Source organism: Mobula birostris, unplaced genomic scaffold (genome assembly GCF_030028105.1).
Source record: "Mobula birostris isolate sMobBir1 unplaced genomic scaffold, sMobBir1.hap1 scaffold_1060, whole genome shotgun sequence".
NCBI lineage: Eukaryota > Metazoa > Chordata > Chondrichthyes > Myliobatiformes > Myliobatidae > Mobula > Mobula birostris.
In genome coordinates this window covers 55416-78956 of record NW_027274101.1, presented here as the reverse complement: position 1 = coordinate 78956, position 23541 = coordinate 55416, and the positions used below count along the sequence as shown (strand labels likewise).

The window sequence follows — 23541 nt, the reverse complement described above, 5'->3', positions numbered from 1 at the left end:
AGAGGAGGCTTCTCTTTTTTAGTGGAGGGGTGTGCTGATTTAGAGTAACACACAAAAGCGCTGGAGGAACTCAGCAGGTCAGGCAGCACCTACGGACAGGAATGAACATTTTGATCCAAGACTCTTGATCAGGACTCTGTCCGTAAATGAGTGGTTACTCCTCTCCGTTGACACTGCCTGAGCTGATGTGTTTCTCAAGCATTCTGTGTAGGTTGCTCTGGATTTCCAGCATCTGCTGGATCTCTGGTGCGGATCTGGAACTGCAGGCAGATGGGGGTTGTGGGGGGAGACGGTTAAATTTGTTTGCAAGGTGGCGAGTCTTTGCAACTCTCTTCCAGGAAGGTGCCAGTCATCGTTCTGAAGGTGGAACAGGAGGGGTGGGGGGAGTTAAGGGAGGAGCAGGATAAGTTGGAGAGTACAGTCGAGGCCGCCAGGGCTGGATAAAGTGAACGTGGGCAGCACAGGGAGGTCGAGGACCAGAGGGCACAGTCTCGTGCTTTGAAAGAGCGCGAGTGGGTGAGTTGTGGTGGTGGTGGTTGGGGGGGGGGGGCCAGAGATGGAGGTTGGAGATGGAGGGAGGGGGTTGAGATAGAGAGGGTGGAAATGGAGAGAGACAGGGTGGAGGGAGGAGGAAGAGAAGAGAAGGGGAGGGGGAGAGTGGGGTGAGGGGTATATCCCAGTTAGGAACCATGATTCTGTCTGTGTGATTGGCTGGGCTGGGAGCAGGAGGAGGACGTCGGCAGACAGGGAAAACGCCTGATCCCTGAAACCCGTGGGTATCTGGGCCCCGCGGCGGGTTGCATCCGGGCTGTGGGTCCCGGGTAAGGGTGGGTCAGGGATCTCGGGTGGGGGGGGGGGTGTCGGGGAACTCAGCCCAGGAGGCGGTAGAAAACCCAGAGTCCAAATGTGAGCCAGTGCCCACTCCAGTTCAGCTCCTGCCACCTCTGGATGGTGAAGGACATCCCGTAACCCTGCAGGAAGGGGAGGGGTGGGGAAGGGGGAGGGAGAGAGCCAAAAGCAGAGGTCAGAGGCTCGCACATACACTCCCCATCCCTGACACCCACCCCACTGATCGGCCACAGTGGGCACCTTCAGACAGTTAACCCGAGACTCCTGAACGCCTCAGAGGGACGGTGATCCCCTCCCCACCAGAACTGAGCTCTGTCGCCGTTGTAACAGGCTGATCGGTCTCTCTCAGTACACTTGTGAAGGGATTCACTTCGGAAGGCCGAACTTCAAGGCAGACTACAGGTCTAACGGCAGGATTCTTGGCAGTGTGGAGGACCAGGCGGATCTCGGGGTTCACACCCACAGTTGCCCCACGCTGATAAGGCGGCCAAGAAGGCGTACGGTGTGTCAGGGATCGAGCTGAAGGGCTGCACGGGCTGACTGGTGCGGAGGGCTCTTCCCGCGATCCGCTGGGCTGTGGCTTTCCCATCAAGAGTTTTCCAGTAAGTTCGAGGAAGCAAGGTTGTGCTTGTGTGGGTGCACTGCCCCGGATGGCGGTGAAGGAGAACAACCCTGGGGTCCGCAGAGCGCTCGCTTCATGCCGAGGCTCTGTGGCATAAGGTAGATTGGGAAGCCCTGCCAGCAGACGCACTTAGTGAATGTGCGAGGAGGGAGAGGGACTGTGTGCTAGCAGAGGGAAATGTGTCCGTTCAGTTTGGTACGACACTCTGGGCTGTACGGACACTGGAATTCCGTCTTGGTTTACTCTTGTCGCCTGTACGGTTGTACAGTGAAAAGCTTGCCTTGCAGACTTCGTACAGAACTAAGCATTTCACCCTGAGCAAAGGAGAACAGTGACAGAGTGCAGAATAAAGTGTGACAGTCACAGAGCAAGTGTGATGCAGATAGGCAACGAGGTGCAAAAACATAACAAGGCGGATGCAAGGTCGGGAGTCCATCTTAACGCACGAGAGTCTGCTAACAGTGGGTTCGAAGCTGTGCTTGAGCCTGGTGCTTTAAGGCTCTAGCATCTTCCGGCTGATGGGAGAGAAGAGAGCACAAAACGTCCGGGGTGGATGCAAAGATTTACCGGGGCACTGTCTGAGTTAGAGGGCGTGTCTTATGAGGAGAGGTTGAGCGAGCTAGGGCTTCTCTCTTTGGAGTGACGGAGGATGAGAGCTGACCTGAGAGAGATGCACAAGATGATGAGGCAGAGATGGGAGCGGGCAGAGACTTCATTCCAGAGCAGAAATGGCGAATATGAGGCAGCATGATTTGAAGGTGATTGGAGAAGGGTATGGGCATGTTTAAATAGACTGAAACAGAGAAGAGTAAAATACAAAACAAGATAAAGTGTAACAGCTTACAGAGAGTGTGCAATGCAGGTGCAAGGCCATAATGAGGTAGACTGTGAGGTGGAGAGTCCATCCTATCATACTAGAGTCAGATAACAGCAGGGTACCAGTCTGGTGGCACGTACTTTGAGGCTTTTATATCTTCTGTCTGATTGGGGAAGGGGGTGGGAAGAAGAACAAATGTCTGGGGTGGGTGGGGTTTTTGATAAAGCAAGCTGCTTTACCAAGGCAATAAAAAAGGGTCTCGGCTGTTTATCCCGATTTAATCCGAACCTAATCACAGAATCAATTAACCTACCAAACGGTACGTCTTTGGACTGTGGGAGGAAACCAGAGCACCTGGAGGAAACCCACACAGTCACAGGCAGAGCGTACAAACTCCTTACAGGCAGAGGCTGGAATTGAACCTGAGTCACCGGTACTGTAAAGCATTGTGCTAACCACCACACTCCCATACGGTCCTGTACTGCATGGGAAAACATACAGAGTGCACAGGAACCAGGGGCCAACCACCCCCCCCCCCAACCTCTCCTTGCTGCAGGACAGTCCAGCATTCCCACACTATTCGACGTGAGGAGGCATCACTTCTGCGGAAGGGGTGATTGGCACTTGGGGGCAGGGAAAGGCACAGACATGACTGAACAAAAAGGGGCAGGCTGAGTCAGTGGTAAATGGTAGGTAAATTCTATTTCAGAGGCATCCATTAGTTTTGCGAGACCACGGATCTGCGCCTGGAAAGTCTTCACTCTCCAGGGCGCAGGCCTGGGCAAGGTTGCATGGAAGACCGGGAGTTGCCCATGCTGCAAGTCTCCCCTCTCCACAACACCAATGTTGTCCAAGGGAAGGGCATTAGGACCCATACAGCTTGGCACCAGTGTTGTCGCAGAGCAATGTGTGATTAAGTGCCTTGCTCAGGGACACAACACATTGCCTCAGCTGGGGCTCAAACTCACGACCTTCAGATAGCTAGTCGAATGCCTTAACCAGTTGGCCACGTGCCTACACGTGGACTATAATATAAAAGCAATGCTGAGGCTTTATAAAGCGTTGGTCAGACAGCACTTTGATTATTGAGAGCAATTTTGGGCACCTTAGTTAAGGGCTTAGGAGAGGGTTCACGAGAATGGCCCTGCAAATCAATGTGTTAATGTATGAGGTGGCTCTGGGTCTGTACTCGCTGGAGTTTAGAACATGGGTGCATCTCACTGAAACCGATCGAATATTGAAAGGCCCAGAGTCCATGTGGACAGGATGTTTCCAGTAGTGGGGGAGCCTAGGACCGGAGGGCACAGCCACATGATATAAAGACGTCCCCAGTTAGGAGGAGGAAGTTCTTTATCCAGAGGTTGGTAAATCTGGGGCAATCATTGCCGCAGACGGCTGTGGAGGCCACTGAAAGCGGAGGTTGATTATTAAGTCGGGGTGTCAAAGGTTACAGGGTGAAGGCAGGAGAATGGTGTTGACAGGATAATAAATCAGCCATGGTGGAATGGTGGCGCAGACTTGATGGGCCGGATGGCCTAATTCCTCTCCTAGGTCTAATGGTGATGACCTCCCCCCCCACCCCGCCCAACGTACCTCCTCCTCCACCTCATCCTCAACGTCAATGTCGAAGAAAGATCCCAGATAAGTGAGGTAGAAGATGCTGAGGGAGCCGAACAGCAGGTTGATGGTCCAAACCATGAGATTCTGTGGGGAGGTGCAGAGAGTAAGGGAGGGGGTTGAAAAGGGAGAATTGAAATGGGGGGGGGGGGAAGCGGAAGATACAAACACAGATGTCAAAACACCCGGGAAATAAATCACAATCTCTAGCATGGGACATGGTGGAAGAAGGGAGAGAGGGACGGGGTGGGTGGAAGAAGGGAGAGAGGGACGGGGTGGGTGGGGGCAAGGGAGAGGTAACGGGGTGAGGATGGGTAATGGGACTCATGGGGGGGAACAGGGTGGCTGCATCAGTAGGAGGGGACGCCCCTCTCCGACGTGACCCCCCCACGCCCCTCTCCGACGTGAACCCCCCACGCCCCTCTCCGACGTGACCCACCCCCACGCCCCTCTCCGACGTGACCCCCCCCACACCCCTCTCCGACGTGACCCCCCCACGCCCCTCTCCGTGACCCCCCACGCCCCTCTCCGTGACCCCCCACGCCCCTCTCCGACGTGATCCCCCCACGCCCCTCTCCGACGTGACCCCCCCACGCCCCTCTCCGACGTGACCCCCCCACGCCCCTCTCCGACGTGACCCACCCCCACGCCCCTCTCCGACGTGACCTCCCCCACGCCCCTCTCCAACGTGACCCCCCCACGCCGGGGGGGTCATGTCGGAGAGGGACGTGGGGCTCACATTGTTCTGGCCCCTAATGACCACAACCTCCCCATCACTCGCTGCTGCATCCTCCCCCCTATTGTCCACACCCCACCCCCGCATACTCACCGACTTACTGCGGTGGGAACAAGCCGCCGGACACCTCCGGGACAGGACGCAGGCACTGAGGATGGTCGCTAGCTTGGCCCGCAGGACTGTGGAGAATGAGAGCAGCCTTTGACTGACAAGAACAATGGCCCTTCCCCAGACTCGAGCCAGTGAAGAGAGCAGCCAGGCATCGGTGGGGGGGGGCGGGTGGAGCAAGAACTTGTCTCAGGATTGGACTGGGAGGTGTAGACTAGACCCCAAAGGTGAACTTGGAAGAGCTTAGGTTGAGAGAATTGGCTTAACCCTTCCAACATCCCCAAAATCTCTTTCCCACAGCTCACCCACACGCTGTGGGGCTACCATCGTAGTACCACAGAGGCTCCGACAAACACTACCCTGAAGTGCTTCTAGAGGCTGATCATGGCACTTACCAGCTCAAGCCTTCGAAACAACCTTGACCCACAGCCTTTCCCTGAAACAGGCCTGTGGTGCACGCCAACTCCCTGGCCCTACACACATCCCTGAATCATAAGACATCGGAGCAGAATTAGGATATTCAGCCCAATGACTCTGCTCCGCCATTTTTCATGGCTGATCCATTTCCTTCTTAACCCGATTCTCCTGCCTTTTCCCTGTAAACTTTCAAACCCTGACTATCAATCTCCCCTTTCATCACACCCAGTGACTTGGCCTCCACAGCTGCCTGTGGCAATGAATTCCACAGATCCAGCACAGAAATTCTTCAAACAAGCTGCCGGAGTACAATAACATTTAAGAGAGACATCTGGACAGGAAAGGTTCAGAGGGATACGGCTAGGTGGGACTAGAATAGGTGGGCATCTCGGCGGGTGGGTCTAGTTGTGAGCCATATTGCTTCATGATATAGTAAGGTGAGGGTTCTTATGCCCCTACCATTAACCTGGGTTGGGAACCTCTGTAGTAAAGATACTTGAGGGGTGGGGTTTTGTAAGGAATACAGGAAAATCTGATGCCCCCTCAAGCCGACCATACTAATCAGATTGTGGCCGATTTCTTTCTACTTTTAAAACTTTCTCACAGACTCCGTGTTCACGGCCTCGAGGGAGGGGGTGGCTTGTGAACAAAGCTTCAGCTTGGCTCCATTTTAAAAGAGGCCCCAGATTTTTAGGCTGGATTCTCCCACCAGGAACAAATTCTCCACATCCTCTTCTCGGGATCTTGTACTTCTCAGTCCAGTCCCCTCTCATCGCCCTAATAAACTCCAGGGGATACAAGCCCAGCCTACCTATCCTCACCCGTACCAGATAACGGTCTAGTAAGCCCTCTCCCAAAGCATCAACCTCCTTCCGTAAATAACAGATTGATATATTTACCATACTTTTGCCCTCTCTCTTGATCTATCTATATCCCCCACCTCCCACCACCATCATCACCGACTTTCCCATCTCAAGCATTCTGTAAGATCCCACCCCGAACCAGAAAATGGGAGTACATGGTAAACTGGATTCGGAATTGGGCTGCCCACAGGTAGTGGTGAAAGGGTATTTTGTCCTGGCTAAAGCTCTGCATCCAGTGGGGTTCTGAAGGGAACGGGCCAGCACCTCTCCAGTTCAAGTTGTGTGATTCGAACAAAAATGTAGATTTGCATATTAGTAAGCTTTTGGACAATACAGATAGTTTGAGTGAGCTTGGGCTTTTCTCTTTGGAACGAAGGAAAATGGGACAGGGCTTCAAAGTAAAATCATTGTGCACTGAGATTCATTTTCTTGCAGGCATTCACAGAAGAACAAAGAAATACAATAGAATTAATGAAAAACTACACAGTAAGACGGACAAACAACTAATGTGAAGAAGGCAAACTGTACAAATGTAAGAATAAATAAATAAATACTGAGAACATGAGTTGAAAGTGAGTGTGTAGGTTGTGGAGTCAGTTTGGTGTTGAGGTGAGTGAAGTTATCCCTGCTGGTTCAAGGATAAGAACTGTTCCTGAACGTGGAGGTGTGGGACCTGAGGCTCCTGTACCTTCTTCACAAAGGCAGCAGCGAATAAAAACAACATAGTGGGGATTCTTGGTGATGAATGTTGCTTTCTTGTGGCAGTGCTCCTTATAGGTGTGCTCACTTGTGGAGAGGGCTTTCCCTGTGCCGGACTGGGCTGCGTCCATCACTTTTTTGTAGGCTCTTTCCGTTCTTGGGCATTGATGTTTCTAGACCACACCAATCGGGATACTCTCTGCTGCACAATTACAGAAGTTTGTCAAAAACTTCCCTAGTTTAATAAGTTTTGGCCAGGAGTCTATATACAATAGTGTAGAAATGATAAATTGGGATGGCACAGTAGTGTAGTGGTTACAACAACACTTTACAGTAGCAGCGATCCAGGTTCAATTCCCACCCCTGCCTGTAAGGAGCTTGTACTTTCTCCCCGTGACCATGTGGGTTTCCTCCGGGTGCTCTGATTTCCTCCCACAGTCCCAGTTGGTTTGTTAATTTGTCACTGTAAATTGTCCCGTGATTAGGGAAGGGTTAAATCGGAGTGTTGCCCAAAGGGCTGGAAGGGCCTGTCCCGTGATTAGGGAAGGGTTAAATCGGAGTGTTGCCCGAAGGGCTGGAAGGGCCAGTTCCGCATTGTATCGATCAATCAGTTAATAAGTACAAGCTCTGAATTAACTAAGATTTGATAGTCAATCATCTAACCTAGACCGGTTCATGACAGGGTCAACAGGATGGGTGGTGGGGCTCAGAGGGGGAATTCCAGAGCCCAGGATCTTATGGTGGAGTGACAGGAAAATCAGGGAACTTACCGTGTTCAACATAGGTGATAAATCCCAGCGAGAGGAGGACGGCTCCAAGGTGAAAACTGAGGCCCTGGAACGAGATGCGGAAATCAGTAGTACAACTCAACAAGGCAAAACATTCCACCTAATGGCCAACAAAGTGGCTTGCAGACTACACCTGCCTCCCACATTAGGATAAAAGGAGCTTTTAAATGTGGCTCATCAGACCATCAGTTCTCGGCCCAATTTAACTGCGCACACAACTTGTAGAGCTCTCCAAGATGCCCACAACCTTGTCTTTGGGTTTGGAGGCTTGTGTGCCTCAATGACCCGGAGAGCGTTGTTGGCTGGAGTCAGGGCTTTATGCTTCTGCTGTTGGTAGGGTCACCCATGCCTAACAGGTCAAAGGGTAGACAAAGAGAGGTCCACCGATCCTCTAAGTTGGGGGGGCGGGGGGGGGTTCAGTTCAGCTCAGGGCTGACAATCCTGACTGGCAAAACAAAACAGTTATGGAAACAGCAGTGAAGAATCCTACATCTGTGTGTGACAGCATTCCAGTCTCCACCCGGGACTTTTGTGACTGACAGTAGTGAAAACTGAGAGGAAGCTACTGACACAATGAAGGAAGCCTTGAAATCCCAAAGACAGAGAATCTTCATTGTTGCCCTAGACACCAGTAGCATAATGGGCAGTAAGTACAACTTGTCGAGTGAAATTTCCCTCCAACCAAATAATCCATTATCAGCAGTTGCTGCTGCAGTTTTGTTCACAAACACCGCACAGTGTGTTTGTTTTAAGTAGATTCTGCGGACTGTTTGCTTTAGCGTGTCAAGTAGATTCTGCGGACTGTTTGCTGTAGTGTGTCAAGTAGATTCTGCAGACTGTTTGCTTTAGCGTGTCAAGTAGATTCTGCGGACTGTTTGCTTTAGCGTGTCAAGTAGATTCTGCAGACTGTTTGCTTTAGCGTGTCACGTAGATTCTGCGGACTGTTTGCTTTAGCGTGTCAAGTAGATTCTACAGACTGTTTGCTGTGCTGCACTATACAAATGGATTCTGTAGACCGATGTGCTGCACTATTTATATAAATTGCGTTAGTTGGCTGCTGTTCCCATTGTGAAAATAGATTCTCCATGAGTAGGTTAAGCATTGCACTGAGTAAATAAACTCCGTAGGCTGTTTGATGTTGCTTTTGTAGATTCGGTGGACTTTGCTATAGAGCTGTGTATAATTAAGCCTGTGCAGACTGGGAGGGGAGCTACTGGCTGTAGCTTATTAATTGGATTCTATCGACTGGTTACTGCAGAACATTGCATAAACAGACACGGTAGACTGCTGTTAAAGTAGATTCTGTGGAGTGTTTGATGTAGTGCAGTGTAAACGTAGACTGCTGTGAAAGTAGATTCTGTGGAGTGTTTGATGTAGTTCAGTGTAAAAATACTTGGCAGACTGCTTGAGGTGGTTGCCTTTGCATGTTAAGTAGACTCTGTGGACTGTTTGCTGTAGTGCAATCTATAAATAGACTCCAAAGACCATTTGATCTTATTTAAGTAGATTCCGTAAACTGATAGCTGGCACTGGTGGTAAACTGCAATTGGAAACCACAAACCCTGGAGAGCCTGTGCCCTCCCCCTCAGGATGTGAGGTAGTTGTACTCACGTGCAGCAGCGCACTGGCACTGTAGGTGACCAAGATGGCAGGGAACCTTCCCAGAGTCAGCGCACTCTGAAACACATCTGGAGAGAGAGGAGGAGGAAGCATTACAGAAGATTAACCCCCGCAGGAGACAACCCATCCATCACTGTCTCAGGGAAGATTATCCCTGGACAGTTACATTCAATATCCTTCACAATACAACAAGACTCCCATAAATCTCAGCCCCAAAACGTCAACTCTTTATTCCTTTTCTGCCTGTCCTCCAAGTTCCTCCAGCATTTTGTGTGCACTTACATTGCTAGGTTGCAGAAGTGGGCTGAGAAGTGGCAGATGGAGTTCAACCCGGAGAAGTGTGAGGTGGTACACTTTGGAAGGACAAACTCCAAGGCAGAGTACAAAGTAAATGGCAGGATACTTGGTAGTGTGGAGGAGCAGAGGGATCTCAGGGTACATGTCCACAGATCCCTGAAAGTTGCCTCACAGGTGGATAGGGTAGTTAAGAAAGCTTATGGGGTGTTAGCTTTCATAAGTCGAGGGATAGAGTTTAAGAGTTGCGAGGTAATGATGCAGCTCCATAAAACTCTGGTTAGCCCACACTTGGAGTACTGTGTCCAGTTCTGGTCACCTCACTATAGGAAGGAAGTGGAAGCATTGGAAAGGGTACAGAGGAGATTTACCAGGATGCTGCCTGGTTTAGAGAGTATGCATTATGATCAGAGATTAAGGGAGCTAGGGCTTTACTCGTTGGTGAGAAGGAGGATGAGAGGAGACATGATAGAGGTATACAAGATATTAAGTGGAATAGATAGAGTGGATAGCCAGCGCCTCTTCCCCAGGGCACCACTGCTCAATACAAGAGGACATGGCTTTAAGGTAAGGGGTGGGAAGTTCAAGGGGGATAGTAGAGGAAGGTTTTTTCCTCAGAGAGTGGTTGGTGCGTGGAATGCACTGCCTGAGTCAGTGGTGGAGGCAGATACACTAGTGAAGTTTAAGAGACTACTAGACAGGTATATGGAGGAATTTAAGGTGGGAGGGGGTTATATGGGAGGTAGGGTTTGAGGGTTGGCACAACAATGTGGGCCGAAGGGCCTGTACTGTGCTGTACTATTCTATGTTCTATGTTCTCTGGATTTCCAGCGTCTGCACAATCTTTTGTGTTTAAGATCCCGATAATCTGCCATCCTCTAGCGACTGGGAGAATCCACAGGAGCTCGAAACCCAGACTTAAGAACAACTCCCAAGTTATCACTCTGAATCAATCACGTCTTTCAGGGGGATCTTTGGGACGCGAGTCCACAGCTCGTTGACAGTGGTGACACAAAGGGTAGTAAAGAAGGCTGCTGGGCCTGCTTGCCTTCCAACGGTCAGGGCACTGAGTACAAGCATCAGGAAGTCAGGTCGCACCTGCATGGAACTTTGCTGAGGCTGCACTTGTGTAGAGTTCTGGAAGGCCGGGGAGGCTTTGCAATGACCTCAGAAGAGGGAATGTGATCTACACTGCCTGGCCACTTTATTGGGTGCTTCCTGTTTCTAATCAAGTGACCACTGAGTGTAGGCTCATGGGTATTGCTGCTGGAGCCCATCCACTTCAAGGTTCGACGTGCTGTGCATTCAGAGATGCTCTTCTGCACACCACGGTTGTAACGTGTGGTTATTTGAGTTACTGTCACCTTCCTGTCAGTTTTCGCCCACAGAACTGCTGCTCACTGGATATTTTTTGTTTCTTCATCGCACCATTCTCTGTAAACTCTAGAGACTGTTGTGTGCAAAAATCCCAGATCAGCAGTTGCTGAGATACTCAAACCACCCCATCTGGCACCAACAGTCATTCTGCAGTCAGTCACATTTCTTCCCCCATTCTGGCGTTTGGTCTGAACAACAACTGAACCTCTTGACCATGTCGGCATGTTTTTATGCACTGAGCTGCTGGCACGTGATTGGCTGATGAGGTATTTGCATTAATGAGCAGTGCCCCTAATCCAGTGCCCACTGAGCGTATGTTCACATCACCTTCCCGGTGATGACGCCGCATTCACGGACCTTTAACTCTCCCTCTCCCAGTTATTCCGCACTTCTCGAGAGACCACAGAAGTCGCTACAGCAGAGGTTCCCAACCTGGAATCCAACGACCCTTTTCTTAATGGTATTGGGTCCATGGCATAAAAAAAATGGAGAACCCCTGCCTAGGGCTTACAGAGAATGGTGTAAAAAACAAATAAAAACAACCCAACAAGCAGCAGCTCTGTGAGAGAAAGTGCCCCGTTAATGAGGGGGGTCAAAGGAGCTTCTTCCTGCAGTGCACGACAGTCTTTGCCCCATGTGGCTGTTTGGCTCGCGTCACACCATTTATTACCGTGAACACTGTTTAATTATGAGATTCCTGCGAGCAAGGAATTTCATCACCCACAATAAACGACGTCTCGACCAACCGTCGGCCGACACAAAGAGCCAGCGCAGGATCTGGTTGGGATGGGTGAACGGAGTCAGAGCTCCTGGGGCTCAGGAGTTTGCAGAGTTCAGACGGTAAAATATCTGCACCAGTGACAGGACAAGATACCTGTTATAAATGTTCCTGTCTCCACGTCCCCCGGGATCAGAGCCACACTGTGCACAGATCCCATCTCTCCCAGGGTTAGATCCACACCGGGAGCACAATGCATAGTTTCTGACTCCCTATCCCCTGGGTCAGACCCATACCAGGAGTACCACGTACAGTTCCTGACCCCCTATCCGCTGGGTCAGCCCCACACCGGAAGCACCATACACAACTCCTGACTCCCTATCCCCTGGGTCAACCCCACACTGGGAGCACAATGCATAGTTTGTGTCTCCATATCCCCTGGGTCAGCCCCACACCAGAAGCACCATACACAGTTCCCATCTCCATACTCCCCGGGGTCAGACCAACACCTGGTGCACCGTACACAGTTCCTGACTCCATATCCGCTGAAGTCAGACCTACACTGGGAGCACCATACACAGTTCTCATCTCCATATTCCCCAGGGTCAGGCCTACACCAGGAGCACCATGCAGAGTTTCCATCTCTGTATTCCCCTGGGTCAGACCCACACTGGGAGAACTGTGCACAGTTCCTATCTCTGTATCCCTGAATCAGACTCACACCAGGAGCACCATGCACAGTTCCTGTCTCTGTATTCCTGGGTCAGACCCACACCGGGAGCACTGCGCACAGTTCCCATCTCTGTATCCCTGGTTCAGATCTACACCAGGAGCACTGTGCACAGTTCCTGTCTCTGTATCCCTGGGTCAGACCCACACCGGGAGAACTGTGCACAGTTCCCGTCTCCGTATCCCTGGGTCAGACCCACACCAGGAGTATTGTCTGCAATTGCTGTCATTGTACTGTATTCCTGTCGTAGACTACACCGTGATTACAGATATCATAATATGAGAAAATATGTGATCATAAGACCACAAGATAAAGGAGCAGAATTAGGCCATTCAGCCCATCGAGTCTGCTCTGCCATTCCATCATGCCTGATCCCGGATCCCATTCAACCCCATACACCTGCCCTCTCACCATATCCTTTGATGCCCCGACCAATCAGGAATTTATCAACTTCTGCTTTAAATATACCCACGGACTTTGGCCTGCACCACAGTCTGCGGTACAGCATTCCACAGAGTCAGCACTCGGCTGTAATTCACCGTGCAGTTTGAGAAGGAGAAGCTAAAGTCAGATGTATCAGTATTACAGTGGAGTAAATGGAATTACAGAGGTGTTGAGAGAGGAGCTGGACAAAGTGTGCAGCACAGTAGTGTAGTGGTTAGCACAACGCTTTACAGTACAGGGGACCCCAGTTCAATGCCTGTAAGGAGTTTGTATGTTCTCCGTGACTGCGTGGGTTCCCTCTGGGTGCTCTGGTTTTCTCCCACAGCCCAAAGACGTACCAGCTGGTAGGTTAATTGGTCATTGTAAATTGTCCTGTGATTAAGCTACCGTTAAGTGGGAGAATTGGTGGGAGGTGTAGCTCTAAGGGCAGGAAGAGCCTACTCTGCACTAAATAAATAAAATAAATAAATAAGTTGATTGAAAGGGGACACTAGCAGGGATGATGGCAGAACAGCAATGGCTGGAGGTTCTGGGGACAAATTAGAAAGCGCAGGACAGATACGTCTCAAAGATAAATTAGTGTTCTAAAGGCAACTGTGGCTGATAAGAGAAGTCAAAGACAGCACAGAAACAAAGGAGAGGGCACATAATATAGCAAAAATCAGTGGGAAGTTAGAGGTTTGGGAAGTGAGCCCATAATATAAAAGAGGATAAAAAGAGGCAAGAGTAGATATCAGACCACTGGAAAATGACGCTGAAGAGGTAATAATGGGGGACAAAGAAATGGCAGACAAACTGCGTAAGTATTTTGCATCAGTCTTCACTGTGGAAGACGCTAGCAGTATATCAGAAATTTGAGTATGTTACGGAGCAGAAGTAAAGAGAAGGTGCTTGGGAAGTCTGAAAGTAGTAGATAAGTCACCTGGACCAGATGGACTACACCCCAGGGTTCTGAAAGAGGTGGCTGAAAAGATGTGGAGGTATCTTTCAAGAATCACCAGATTCTGGAATGATTCTGGAGGACCAAAAAATTGCAAACGTCACTCCACTCTTCAAGGGAGGGAGGCAGAAGAAAGAAAATTATAGACCTGTTAGTCTGATCTCAGTGGTTGGGAAGATGTTGGAGCCAATTATTAAGGATGAGGTTTCAGGGTACTTGGAGGCACATGATAAAATAGACCAAAATCAGTATGGTTTTCTCAAGGAGAAGTCTTGCCTGACAAATCTGTTGGAATCCTTTGAGGAAATAACAAGCAAGATAGACAAAGGAGAGTCATTACATGTCTTTCAGAAGGCGTTTGACAAAGTGCCACACAAAGCTGCTTAGATAAGAGCCCGTGGTAGGTACATACAAGATTGGCTGATTGGCAGGAGGCAAAGAGTGGGAATAAAGGAGGCCTTTTCTGGTTGGCTGCCGGTGAGTAGTGGTGTTTCGCAGGGGTCGATGTTGGGACCAATTCTTTTTACGCAGTATGCCAACGACTTGGAATACAGAATTAATGCCTTTGTGGCCAAGTTTGCAGATGATATGAAGATAGGTGGAGGGACAGGTAGTGTTGAGAAAGCTGGGAGTCTGCTGAGGGACTGAGACAGATTACAAGAATGAGCAAAGAAGTGGCGAATGGAATATAGTGTAGGAAAGTACGCAGTGATGCACTTTGGTAGGAGTAATGAAGGGATTGACTATTTTCTAAATGGGGAGGAAATTCAAAATTCAGATGTGCAAAGGGACTTGGGAATCCTCCTGCAGGATTCCCTAAAGGATAATTTTCAGGTTGAGTCGGTGGTGAGGAAGGCAAATGCACTCATTTCCAGAGGACTAAAATATAAAGGCATGGATGTAATGCTGAGGCTTTATAAGGCATTGGTCAGACCACATGTGTGAGTTCGGTGAGCAGTTTTGGACGCCTTTCCTAGGAAAAGGTATGCAGCATTGGAGAGGGTCCAGTCCCAGGAATGAAAGGGTTAACATATGAGTGTTTGATGGCTCTAGACCTGTACTCGCTGGAGATTAGAAAACTGGATCTCACTGAAACCTACCGAATGGTGAAAGGCCGAGATAGAGTGGATCTGGTGAGGATGTTTCCTATAGGACCAGAGGGCACAGCCACATAATGTAAAGATGTCCCTTTAGAACAGGGGTGCCCAACCTTTTCCGCACCACGGACCGGTTTCATATTGACAATATTCTTGCAGGTGCTCAAGTAGGGTTGCCAACTTTCTCACTCCCAAATAAGGGACAAAAGTAGCAGTCAAATACGGGACACTTGTGTTTACCCCGAGAAAGACTACCATGACCATAAAGCCTTGCGCGGGCACCTGTGTGACGTGTGCATGTGTGTACGTGCCGATTTGTTTTTCTACAAATCGGTTTTGGCTTAATCTTCCCGATTCTGTTAAGTGAAACTACACTGTACATACATTATTTCTACGTTATATAGGCTGTGTATTTATCATATCATTCCTGCTTTTACTATATGTGAGTGTTATATTAGGTTTTATGTGTTATTTGGTATGATTTGGTAGGTTATTTCAAGTTCAACAGTGCGTGACAGGGAATGAGGAAAGGTGCAGCTGATTCATATCGTTTCATATCGCCAAATCATATTGTTTCCTCGCGGCCCGGTAGCACACGCTTTGCGGCCCGGTGGTTGGGGACCACTGCTTTAGAACAGTTATGAATGTTAGAGTGAGTTTTTTTTGGGTAGATGATTTGTTTAGACTTAAATGACTTTGGCCTGCAGACTTCCATTTTAACTGTTTGACAAAGGACTGTGGATTGAGTCCACCACAATGGGCTTCCTAAAAGGTGTGAATACCAGATGCTTCTGGCGCCGTAGTTTGACCTAATGCTGTAGTTTCAAAGACAGTATTATCTATACATTATAAGTATTAATTGTCTTCTACGTTAGCACGTAAAATGCCAAGTAAATCCTAAAGGCTGTGGATACCAACCCAGACATGTTGGCGTCAGAAGGAAAGGATGGTGTGATATTTTGTATGTAGCTTCAAAAGGAAGCATTGTCTGTAACTTTTTAAGTAGCGATTGCCTTTGTGTTTAGCACATAAATACCGAGCTCACACTCAGCTGGCACACCTTTCTGCGGAAAGCGTCTCCGTCTGTAAGATGCCCGCTGTACTTTGTTGTGTCGAATAAAGAAGCTGCTTTGTATCTACCAGTGACTCTGTCTCTCCGGTGATCTCATCCACGCTACAACAATGAGGAGGACTTTCTTTTGCCCGAGGGTGGTGAATCTGTGGAATTCATTGCCACAGGCAGCTATGCAGGCCAAGTCATTGGGTATTTAAAACTGAGGTTGATAGGTTCTTGATTAGTCAGGGCCTCAAAAGTTATGGGGAGAGGTCTGGAGAATGGGGTTGAGAGGGATAATAAATCAGCCACGATGGAATGCAAAGAAGGGAAAACATGCAGATGCTAGAAATCCGAGCAACACACACAAAATGCTGGAGGAATTTAACAGGCCAGACAGCATCTATGGCAAAGAGCACAGTCAATGTTTCGGGCAGGACAGGAGAAAAGACGATGAAGAGTAGGTTTAAAAGGTGGGGGGAGGAGAGGGACACAAGGTGATAGGTGAAACCGGGAAGGGGAGGAGGAGGGGTGAAGTAAAGAGCCGGGAAGTTGATTGGTGATAGAGATACAGGGCTTGAGCGGGGGAGTATCTAATAGGAGACAGAAGGCCCTGGAAGAAAGAAAAGTGGGGAGGAGCATGGGGGCGGGATCTGTGCACAGTGCTCCCGGTGTGGGTCTGACCCAGGGATACGGAGATGGGATCTGTGCATAGTGCTCCCGGTGTGGGTCTGACCCAGGGACAGGGAGACCGGAACTGTGCACAGTGCTCCCGGTGTGGGTCTGACCCAGGGATACGGAGATGGGATCTGTGCACGGTGCTCCCAGTGTGGGTCTGACCCAGGGATAGGGAGACGGGAACTGTGCACGGTGCTCCCGGTGTGGGTCTGACCCAGGGATAGGGAGACGGGAACTGTGCACAGTGCTCCCGGTGTGGGTCTGACCCAGGGATACAGAGATGGGATCTGTGCACAGTGCTCCCGGTGTGGGTCTGACCCAGGGATAGGGAGACGGGAACTGGGCACAGTGCTCCCGGTGTGGGTCTGACCCAGGGATAGGGAGACGGGAACTGTGCACAGTGCTCCCGTTGTGGGTTTGACCCAGGGATACAGAGACGGGAACTGTGCACGGTGCTCCCGGTGTGAGTCTGACCCAGGGATAGGGAGACGGGAACTGTGCACAGTGCTCCCGGTGTGGGTCTGACCCAGGGATACAGAGACGGGAACTGTGCACGGTGCTCCCGGTGTGAGTCTGACCCAGGGTGCTACAAAACCATGCGTTAGAGTGATGAGGCAGAGGACCCAGCTGCCAGTTTCACACTCTGTGCTTCATGTGGTACGGAAGGACAGACGGAGGGGATTGCACGGCTGTTGGAGGGAAGGGATTCGGTGTTTGTGGATGGGGGCAGGGGTTGGTAAGGGGTATTACTTGGTACCTACAGGTGTTTAGCCAGCGGGACATGGGTACATTCCAGCTCGTCACAACCTCCACCATGGAGCGAGGCAATTCGATGTTCCAGGGCCGCGACACCACCAGGTCCCTGAGGAGGGAGAGACAGAATAGTCTACAGTGGATTCCACACCCGTGCCACACCCACCTCTTCTCCAATCCCCGGTCTGCCCCTGCTCCTCCTCCCCAAATGCCCACTCTGCCACCACTCCCCCCAAATGCCCACTCTGCCACCACTCCCCCCAAATGCCTACTCTGCCACTTCCCCCAAAATGCCCACTCTGCCACCACTCCCCCAAAATGCCCACTCTGCCACTTCCCCCAAAATGCCCACTCTACCACCACTCTCCCCAACGGCCCACTCTGCCACCACTCTCCCCAAATGCCACTCTGCCACCACTCCCCCTGCCCTGGCTCCACTCCTCCCCCTCCCAACACCCTTACTGTTGTGTATTTAATATTTCAGTGATATTCGCACGTATCTTGTATATAATATTGCTTGATTAAGCATTCATGTTTGTTGAAACAATTCATTAAGGGTTAATGTATAAATATGCTATCACGCAACACCTTGTTTAAAGCCGACTCAAATCAGTCCCCCGTTCCGGACGCCCGTGTCGTTGTGTGGGAGAGTTTAATGTTCTGACGACACCTACCACTGGAGATGCTCCTTGTGGGTGGTGAAGCCGGCCCCCGCCAGGGTGCTTGTACTCTCCGACAGGAAGCTCACAAAGTAGTGGCTGAAGTGGAAAGAGACAGCACTCTCGTAGGCTCTCAGCCACCTGTGGGGAGGGGCACACCGAGGGAGGGGGTGGTATGGGGGGGGAGGAAGGGGGGTGAGGGGAAAAGGGAGCAAGGGGGAGGGGAGAGAGGGAGGGGAGAGAGGGAGGGGAGAGAGGGAGGGGAGAGAGGGAGGGGAGAGAGGGAGGGTGGAATATTTCACGTCAGCTTTCAGAGACAGCGACAGTGTTAATCGACGACAGCAATGTGTTCAAGTGAGAGGGGGGGAGGTGGGACAAAGGGACTGCAGGAGAAACGGGGGAGAATTTAATTCGGTGAGATTTTGGGGAAGGGCAGGGATTCTGGACATCCCCATCCCACACAACGCCGGTGCCACAATTCGACAGCGTGCTGAAGGAGGCGTTTGGCTCGCTGGCCTTCATCAGCAGCGCACTGAGTACAGGAGTCGGATATTAAGTTGCAGTTGTACGAGACGTTGGTGAGGCCGCACTGAGTCCTGTGTACAACTCTGTTATAGGGAAGGTGTGATTTGGCTTGAAATGGTACAGGAAGATTTACGAAGATGTTGCCGGGACTCCCAGAGAGTTTGAGCAGGTTGGGACTATATTCCCACTGGAGCGCAGGGTGATGTGGAGTTGGGCGCCACTGGGGAGTGTCGCAGTTAGCTCAACGCCGAGTGAGGGTCGGGTCAGGATGTGATTTTGTGGGAAAATTAATCCCTCTTGTGGTTCTTGATCTCGTTACTCGGTGTCACATTGACCTGGCCCATGCCTTCGTTAACCTGGTCCAACACTACTTCCAGCTCCGAGTTCAATTCCAGCGTCCTCAGTACATCCTCCCCATGGAATGCGGCGTTTAACCCCAGGTGCTCTGGTTTCCTCTCACAGTCCAAAAGTTAACCGACCAGTGCCGAGTAGGTTAACTGGTCATTGTAAATTGTCCCGGGATCAGGTTAGAGTTAAATCAGAGTTACCGGCGGTTTCTGGGGCAGTAGGTACCGTATACCCCTAAATAAAATTTTAAAACACAAAATTCTGACAGGCATTGGTGGGGTGACATTGCCAAGACTCGAGAGGATTGGACAGGCTGTGACTTTATTTCATGCAGTGCTGGAGACAGAGGGGTGGAGCTTACAGACACGTATAAAATCACCAGGGGGTACAGACAGGGTGAACACACACAGTCTTTCTCCCCAGAGCTGGGGGAATCAATGACTGTGGTGGGTGGTGTAGTAGTTGGCACAACACCACAGTGCCAGCTGGAAGATTGGGGTTCAATCCCAGTGCTCTCCATAAGGAGTTTGCACGTTCTCCCTGGGACTGAGTGGGATTCCTCCCAGCATACGGATTACGGTTAGCGGGTTCTGGGCTTGCTACATTGATGATAGAAGCAAGGCTGCTGGTAGCCCAATCCTCGCTGATTCGATGTGACGCAAGCAACGCATTTCGCTGTATGTTTCGATGTGAGAAGTAAAGTTTTAATCTTTGGAGGGTACAGGTTGCGGGGGGGGGCTGGATTTAAAAGGAACCCGAAGGGGGGGGGGGAGCTGTGTTATTTACACAGAGACTGCTCAATGTGTGGAACGAGCTGCTGGAGAAAGTGGTTGAGACAGCTACAATTACAACACACTTTGGGCAGGAGGGACATGGCACAAATGCAGCGGCCAAGGAGAGCGGGGGGCGGGGGGTCCATTCAACGCACCCACCTCAGCAGGGATCCTCTGGGGGAGGCAGCAGGGGGGCAGGAAGACAAAAGCAAGTCAGGAGCCGAGCCGTAGGACATGCCCCCCACCATCCCACTCCGCCACATTGCCCCGCACATAACACCGCTTCTCTACTCTGTCCCTGTCTCAGAAACCATAACCCCCCCCGTTCCATGAATGATGAACCCAGCCCCCACCCCCTGTCCCACCCAACAACAAAGATGGGTGCGTCAGTGCTGTGCTGAGGGAGGGGTTGGGGAGAAGCACTTGGCAGACACCCAGTGACAGGAAAATGCAGAGCAGGCTAGCAGACCCAGAAACCTCCAACAATAGAACAGCAGCCATAGTGATGGGGGAAAGGGTTTGGTTCGCTGCCAACAGACCAATGAACAAATGCTGACGACGGGCATGTGGTGGGGAGGAAAGGGGAGAGGAGGGATGGGGGCAAGAGTGGCAATGAAGCTACAAGTTCAGAATGTGACTGTATCCCCAAAAGATTAACGCTCACGGACACTGCGGGAGAAACGAGTCTGGGCTTACCTCATCTTACGACTCTTCTTACTGAGGAAGCATTGGGAAAGAGACAAGGGTGGGAAGGGGGTCAGACAGAGACAGGGAGTGCGACAGACAGAGAGAACAGGGAGACGGAGAGCAGAGAGAAGGAGCGAGCGTTACTGGTAAAGGACTAATAACCAGTAAAGAATTAGCAACACCCTTCACCAATTCATGAATTTTAATCGCGAAGTGTAATCGACGTGACGGTCTGGGTCACATTTAAGGTGGGACGGGACAAGGGTGGCCACTCACCGTTTGAGGAGCTTGTCCCCGTAGACCGGGATGAAGTAGGGGAAGAGGTAGGGGGCCACGCAGGTGGAGACCACGAGGCAGAGCAGGCTCTTCAGCAGACTGAGCGACACCTTGCTGAACCAGGAGTAGCTCTGGGAGGGGGAAGAGAGAAAGACACACACACACACACACACACAGATGAGAAGACAACAGAGACTCTTTCAAATTTCTAAATTTCTACGGATGTACGGTGGAGAGCACCCTGACATCACTGTCTGGTCTGGGGGTTCCAACGCACAGGATCGGAAAAAGCTGATTGTCACGGGCTCGTCCCCCCCCCACCATCGAGGACATCTTCAAAAGGCAGTGCCCCAAGGCGACGGCATCCATCATTAAGGACTCCCCAGCACCCGGGATGTGCCCTCTTCCCCTTGCTACCTTCAAGGTGGTGGTACAGGAGCCTGACGACACACACAATGTTTCAGAAACAGCTTCACCCCCCGGTCAGGTTTCTGAATGGACACTACCTCGTGAGCAGACGGGACGTTGTGGGAGGGAGGGGGAGAGAGAGACGTCATGTGCTGGGGGAGGGGGCGGGGTAGCCGCTGCCTCCACTCACCATACTCCGACCCTCCACGGACTGCAGGTAGGTGCTGAAGTTGACCCAGGGACCGAAGATCACCGTGCCCACGAAGTAGATGTAACCCATGAACTCGACCGGAGATGGCATCGCTGGCACAGTGCCCTTGTCCAGGTCGAACCCCAGCGAGATGGCCTTCATGGCAACAATCATCTGGGCCCCTGGGAGAGAAGCAGACGGGGTCAGCCGATGAGGACACTCGGCCCGTTGAACTCATCCCCACGCCTGCTGCCTCCTCTTTCTCCTGTGTACTCACTCACCCCTGTGGCAGGGCAGAGAGCACTGGGATAATTCAGTGAGGACTTTTCTAGACCCCGACCCTCAGAGGTTGCCGATTTATTGCAGGGGTGTGTATGTTACTGATGGGAGGGGGATTTTACCGATGAGAAGTGATTTCAACAGTAGCTCTGGAGCTACAGCAGGGCAAGAGAGGGGAGGAGGGAGGGTAAGAGAGTGTTTCGGAGTGCAGAGTGGGCTCAGGGGCTGGGGGAACAAGACAGGGATCGAGGGGGGAGAACGAGTCAGCACAGAGCTTCCACGTTCTCCCTGGGTGTGTGGTGAACTTGCGCTCACAAGCAGGGACAGACGTGGTGGGTTGTTTCTGTCGGGCAAGCCACGTCCCTGACGCCAGGCTCCTGGAAACGAGGCTCTGTGCCAGGCTCCACAGTGAACTCAAGAGGGCAGGGGGCAAGGTTCAAAGATTGCACTGGTGGAGGCGGGCACGATTTTGAGAAGACATTGTACCAGGTACATGGATAGGAAAGTTTTACAAAAGTTTCTGGGCCAAACACGGCAAGAGACGAACTCAGTTTACAGCAGCAGGCCTCCTGTACCGAATAAAGTGCCACTGGGTGTACGAAACACTGGTTGGGCTGCACTTGGGAGTATTGGACTTAGTTCTGGTCACCCCGAAGCAGGAAGGATGTGGAAGCTTGGGAGGGGGTACAGAAGAGGTTCACCAGCATACTGCCTGCGTCAGAGGGTCTGAGCTATACGGAGAGGTCTGACAAACCTGGGTTGTTTTCTCTGGAGTGACGGAGGCTGAGGGGAGATCTGATAGCAGTTTATAAAATATTGAGAGGCAGCGACCACAGGAACAGAATTAGGCCATTCGGGCCATCGAGTCTGCTCTGCCATTTATCCCTCTCAATCCCAATCTCCTGCCCTCTCTCCATAACCTTTCAAATCCGACAAATCTAGAACATACACCCAATATATCTGCTTCAAATATGCCCAATGACTCGGCCTCCACAACATGTTTGTGACAGTGAATACCAGATTCGCGACCCTCTGCCATTTGAAATTTCTCCTCATCTCCGTTCTAAATGGACGTCCCTCTATTCTGAGCAGTGCCTTCTGATCCTGGACTCCCCCACTCAACATCCACTCTCATCTAATTTCAATATTCCTCTTCAATCACCCTTACATTTGCGGCCTCTACCCCTGATAATTTTGTATACTGCCATCATTCATCATCATGTGTCCTGTCGCATGACGTGGACGATCGTGGTCTTCCATTTGTCTTTGACCTGCTCTTCCTCTGGGGAAGAACCTCTTCATTCTGTTCTTATTCTTTTTTTCTATCCGTGACCATGATTGATCTTGGCAGCATACCTCAGTGAAATCTCCCCTCAATTCTTCTACGCTCCAGAGAATAAAGTCCTGACCTTTCCTAATAAATCAGGTCCTCGGGTCCCAGCAACAGTCCCTCCCACTCTTCTACACTCGGCGAGTGCAGCCCAAGGTCATCAAATGCCCCCGCACACATTAACCCTTTCATTCCCAGAATCATTCTTATGAACCTCCTCTGGTCCCTCTCCAAAGCAAACACCTCCTCTCTTAGATAAGGGGTCCAAAACAGCTCACAATACTCTATGTGCAGTCTGACCAACGCCTTCCAAAGCCTCAGCATTATGATAAACCGCCTGCTTCAGCTGAGCTTGGGTCGATGGCCAGTTTTTTTTCTCCCCAGGGTTGAGATGTCTAAATCTAAAGGGCATGTATTTAGGGCATTTGCCTTTATTAGACGAGGTATTCAGTTTGAGAGTTGTAAGGGGGTTTTGTCTTTTATGCTACTGCGGAGGCTAATTAAAATGGCTTCTTTGTTATGTTATAATTGGGAATGCTTCTTTGTTATGTTAAACGCTGAGAAAGCTTTGCGCTAGCAGCTTGTTGTCGGTTGGGGGTGATAAGAGGATGTTACGAACCAATTGGGATAGTTGTTATGACTTTGGTATATCTGGAAGATTTGTATGCACGGGGTTTTGTGGGAGAAGGCGGGAGAGAAAGACAGAGGATGGACCAGGTGCTGGGAGTCCGCTAACGGGATCGGACCCCGAGGAGGGTGTTCGGCGAGGAGAGGAGATGGAAACGGATTCGTGTGGAGCATCTGGTCGACCACTGTTGTTGGTCCCAGGCGGCCGGTCGAGGTGG

The 23541-nt window shown here is 50.9% G+C and overlaps 1 protein-coding gene across 1 annotated transcript in view; it reads right to left on the bottom strand.

Moving 5' to 3' along the window:
• Positions 1–6: 6 nt before the first annotated feature.
• LOC140192286 (protein-serine O-palmitoleoyltransferase porcupine-like) overlaps positions 7–23541 on the bottom strand; it is a 34926-nt gene continuing 11391 nt past the window's right edge. Inside the window, exons 5-13 of the mRNA XM_072249948.1 lie at positions 21088–21269; positions 20490–20620; positions 17896–18021; positions 17230–17330; positions 9128–9204; positions 7499–7562; positions 4735–4820; positions 3882–3992; positions 7–971 (exon numbers count right to left, since the gene is read on the bottom strand). Coding sequence (XP_072106049.1) covers positions 870–971; positions 3882–3992; positions 4735–4820; positions 7499–7562; positions 9128–9204; positions 17230–17330; positions 17896–18021; positions 20490–20620; positions 21088–21269 — 980 coding nt within the window. The 3' untranslated portion in view covers positions 7–869. The remainder of the gene's footprint in view (positions 972–3881; positions 3993–4734; positions 4821–7498; positions 7563–9127; positions 9205–17229; positions 17331–17895; positions 18022–20489; positions 20621–21087; positions 21270–23541) is intronic.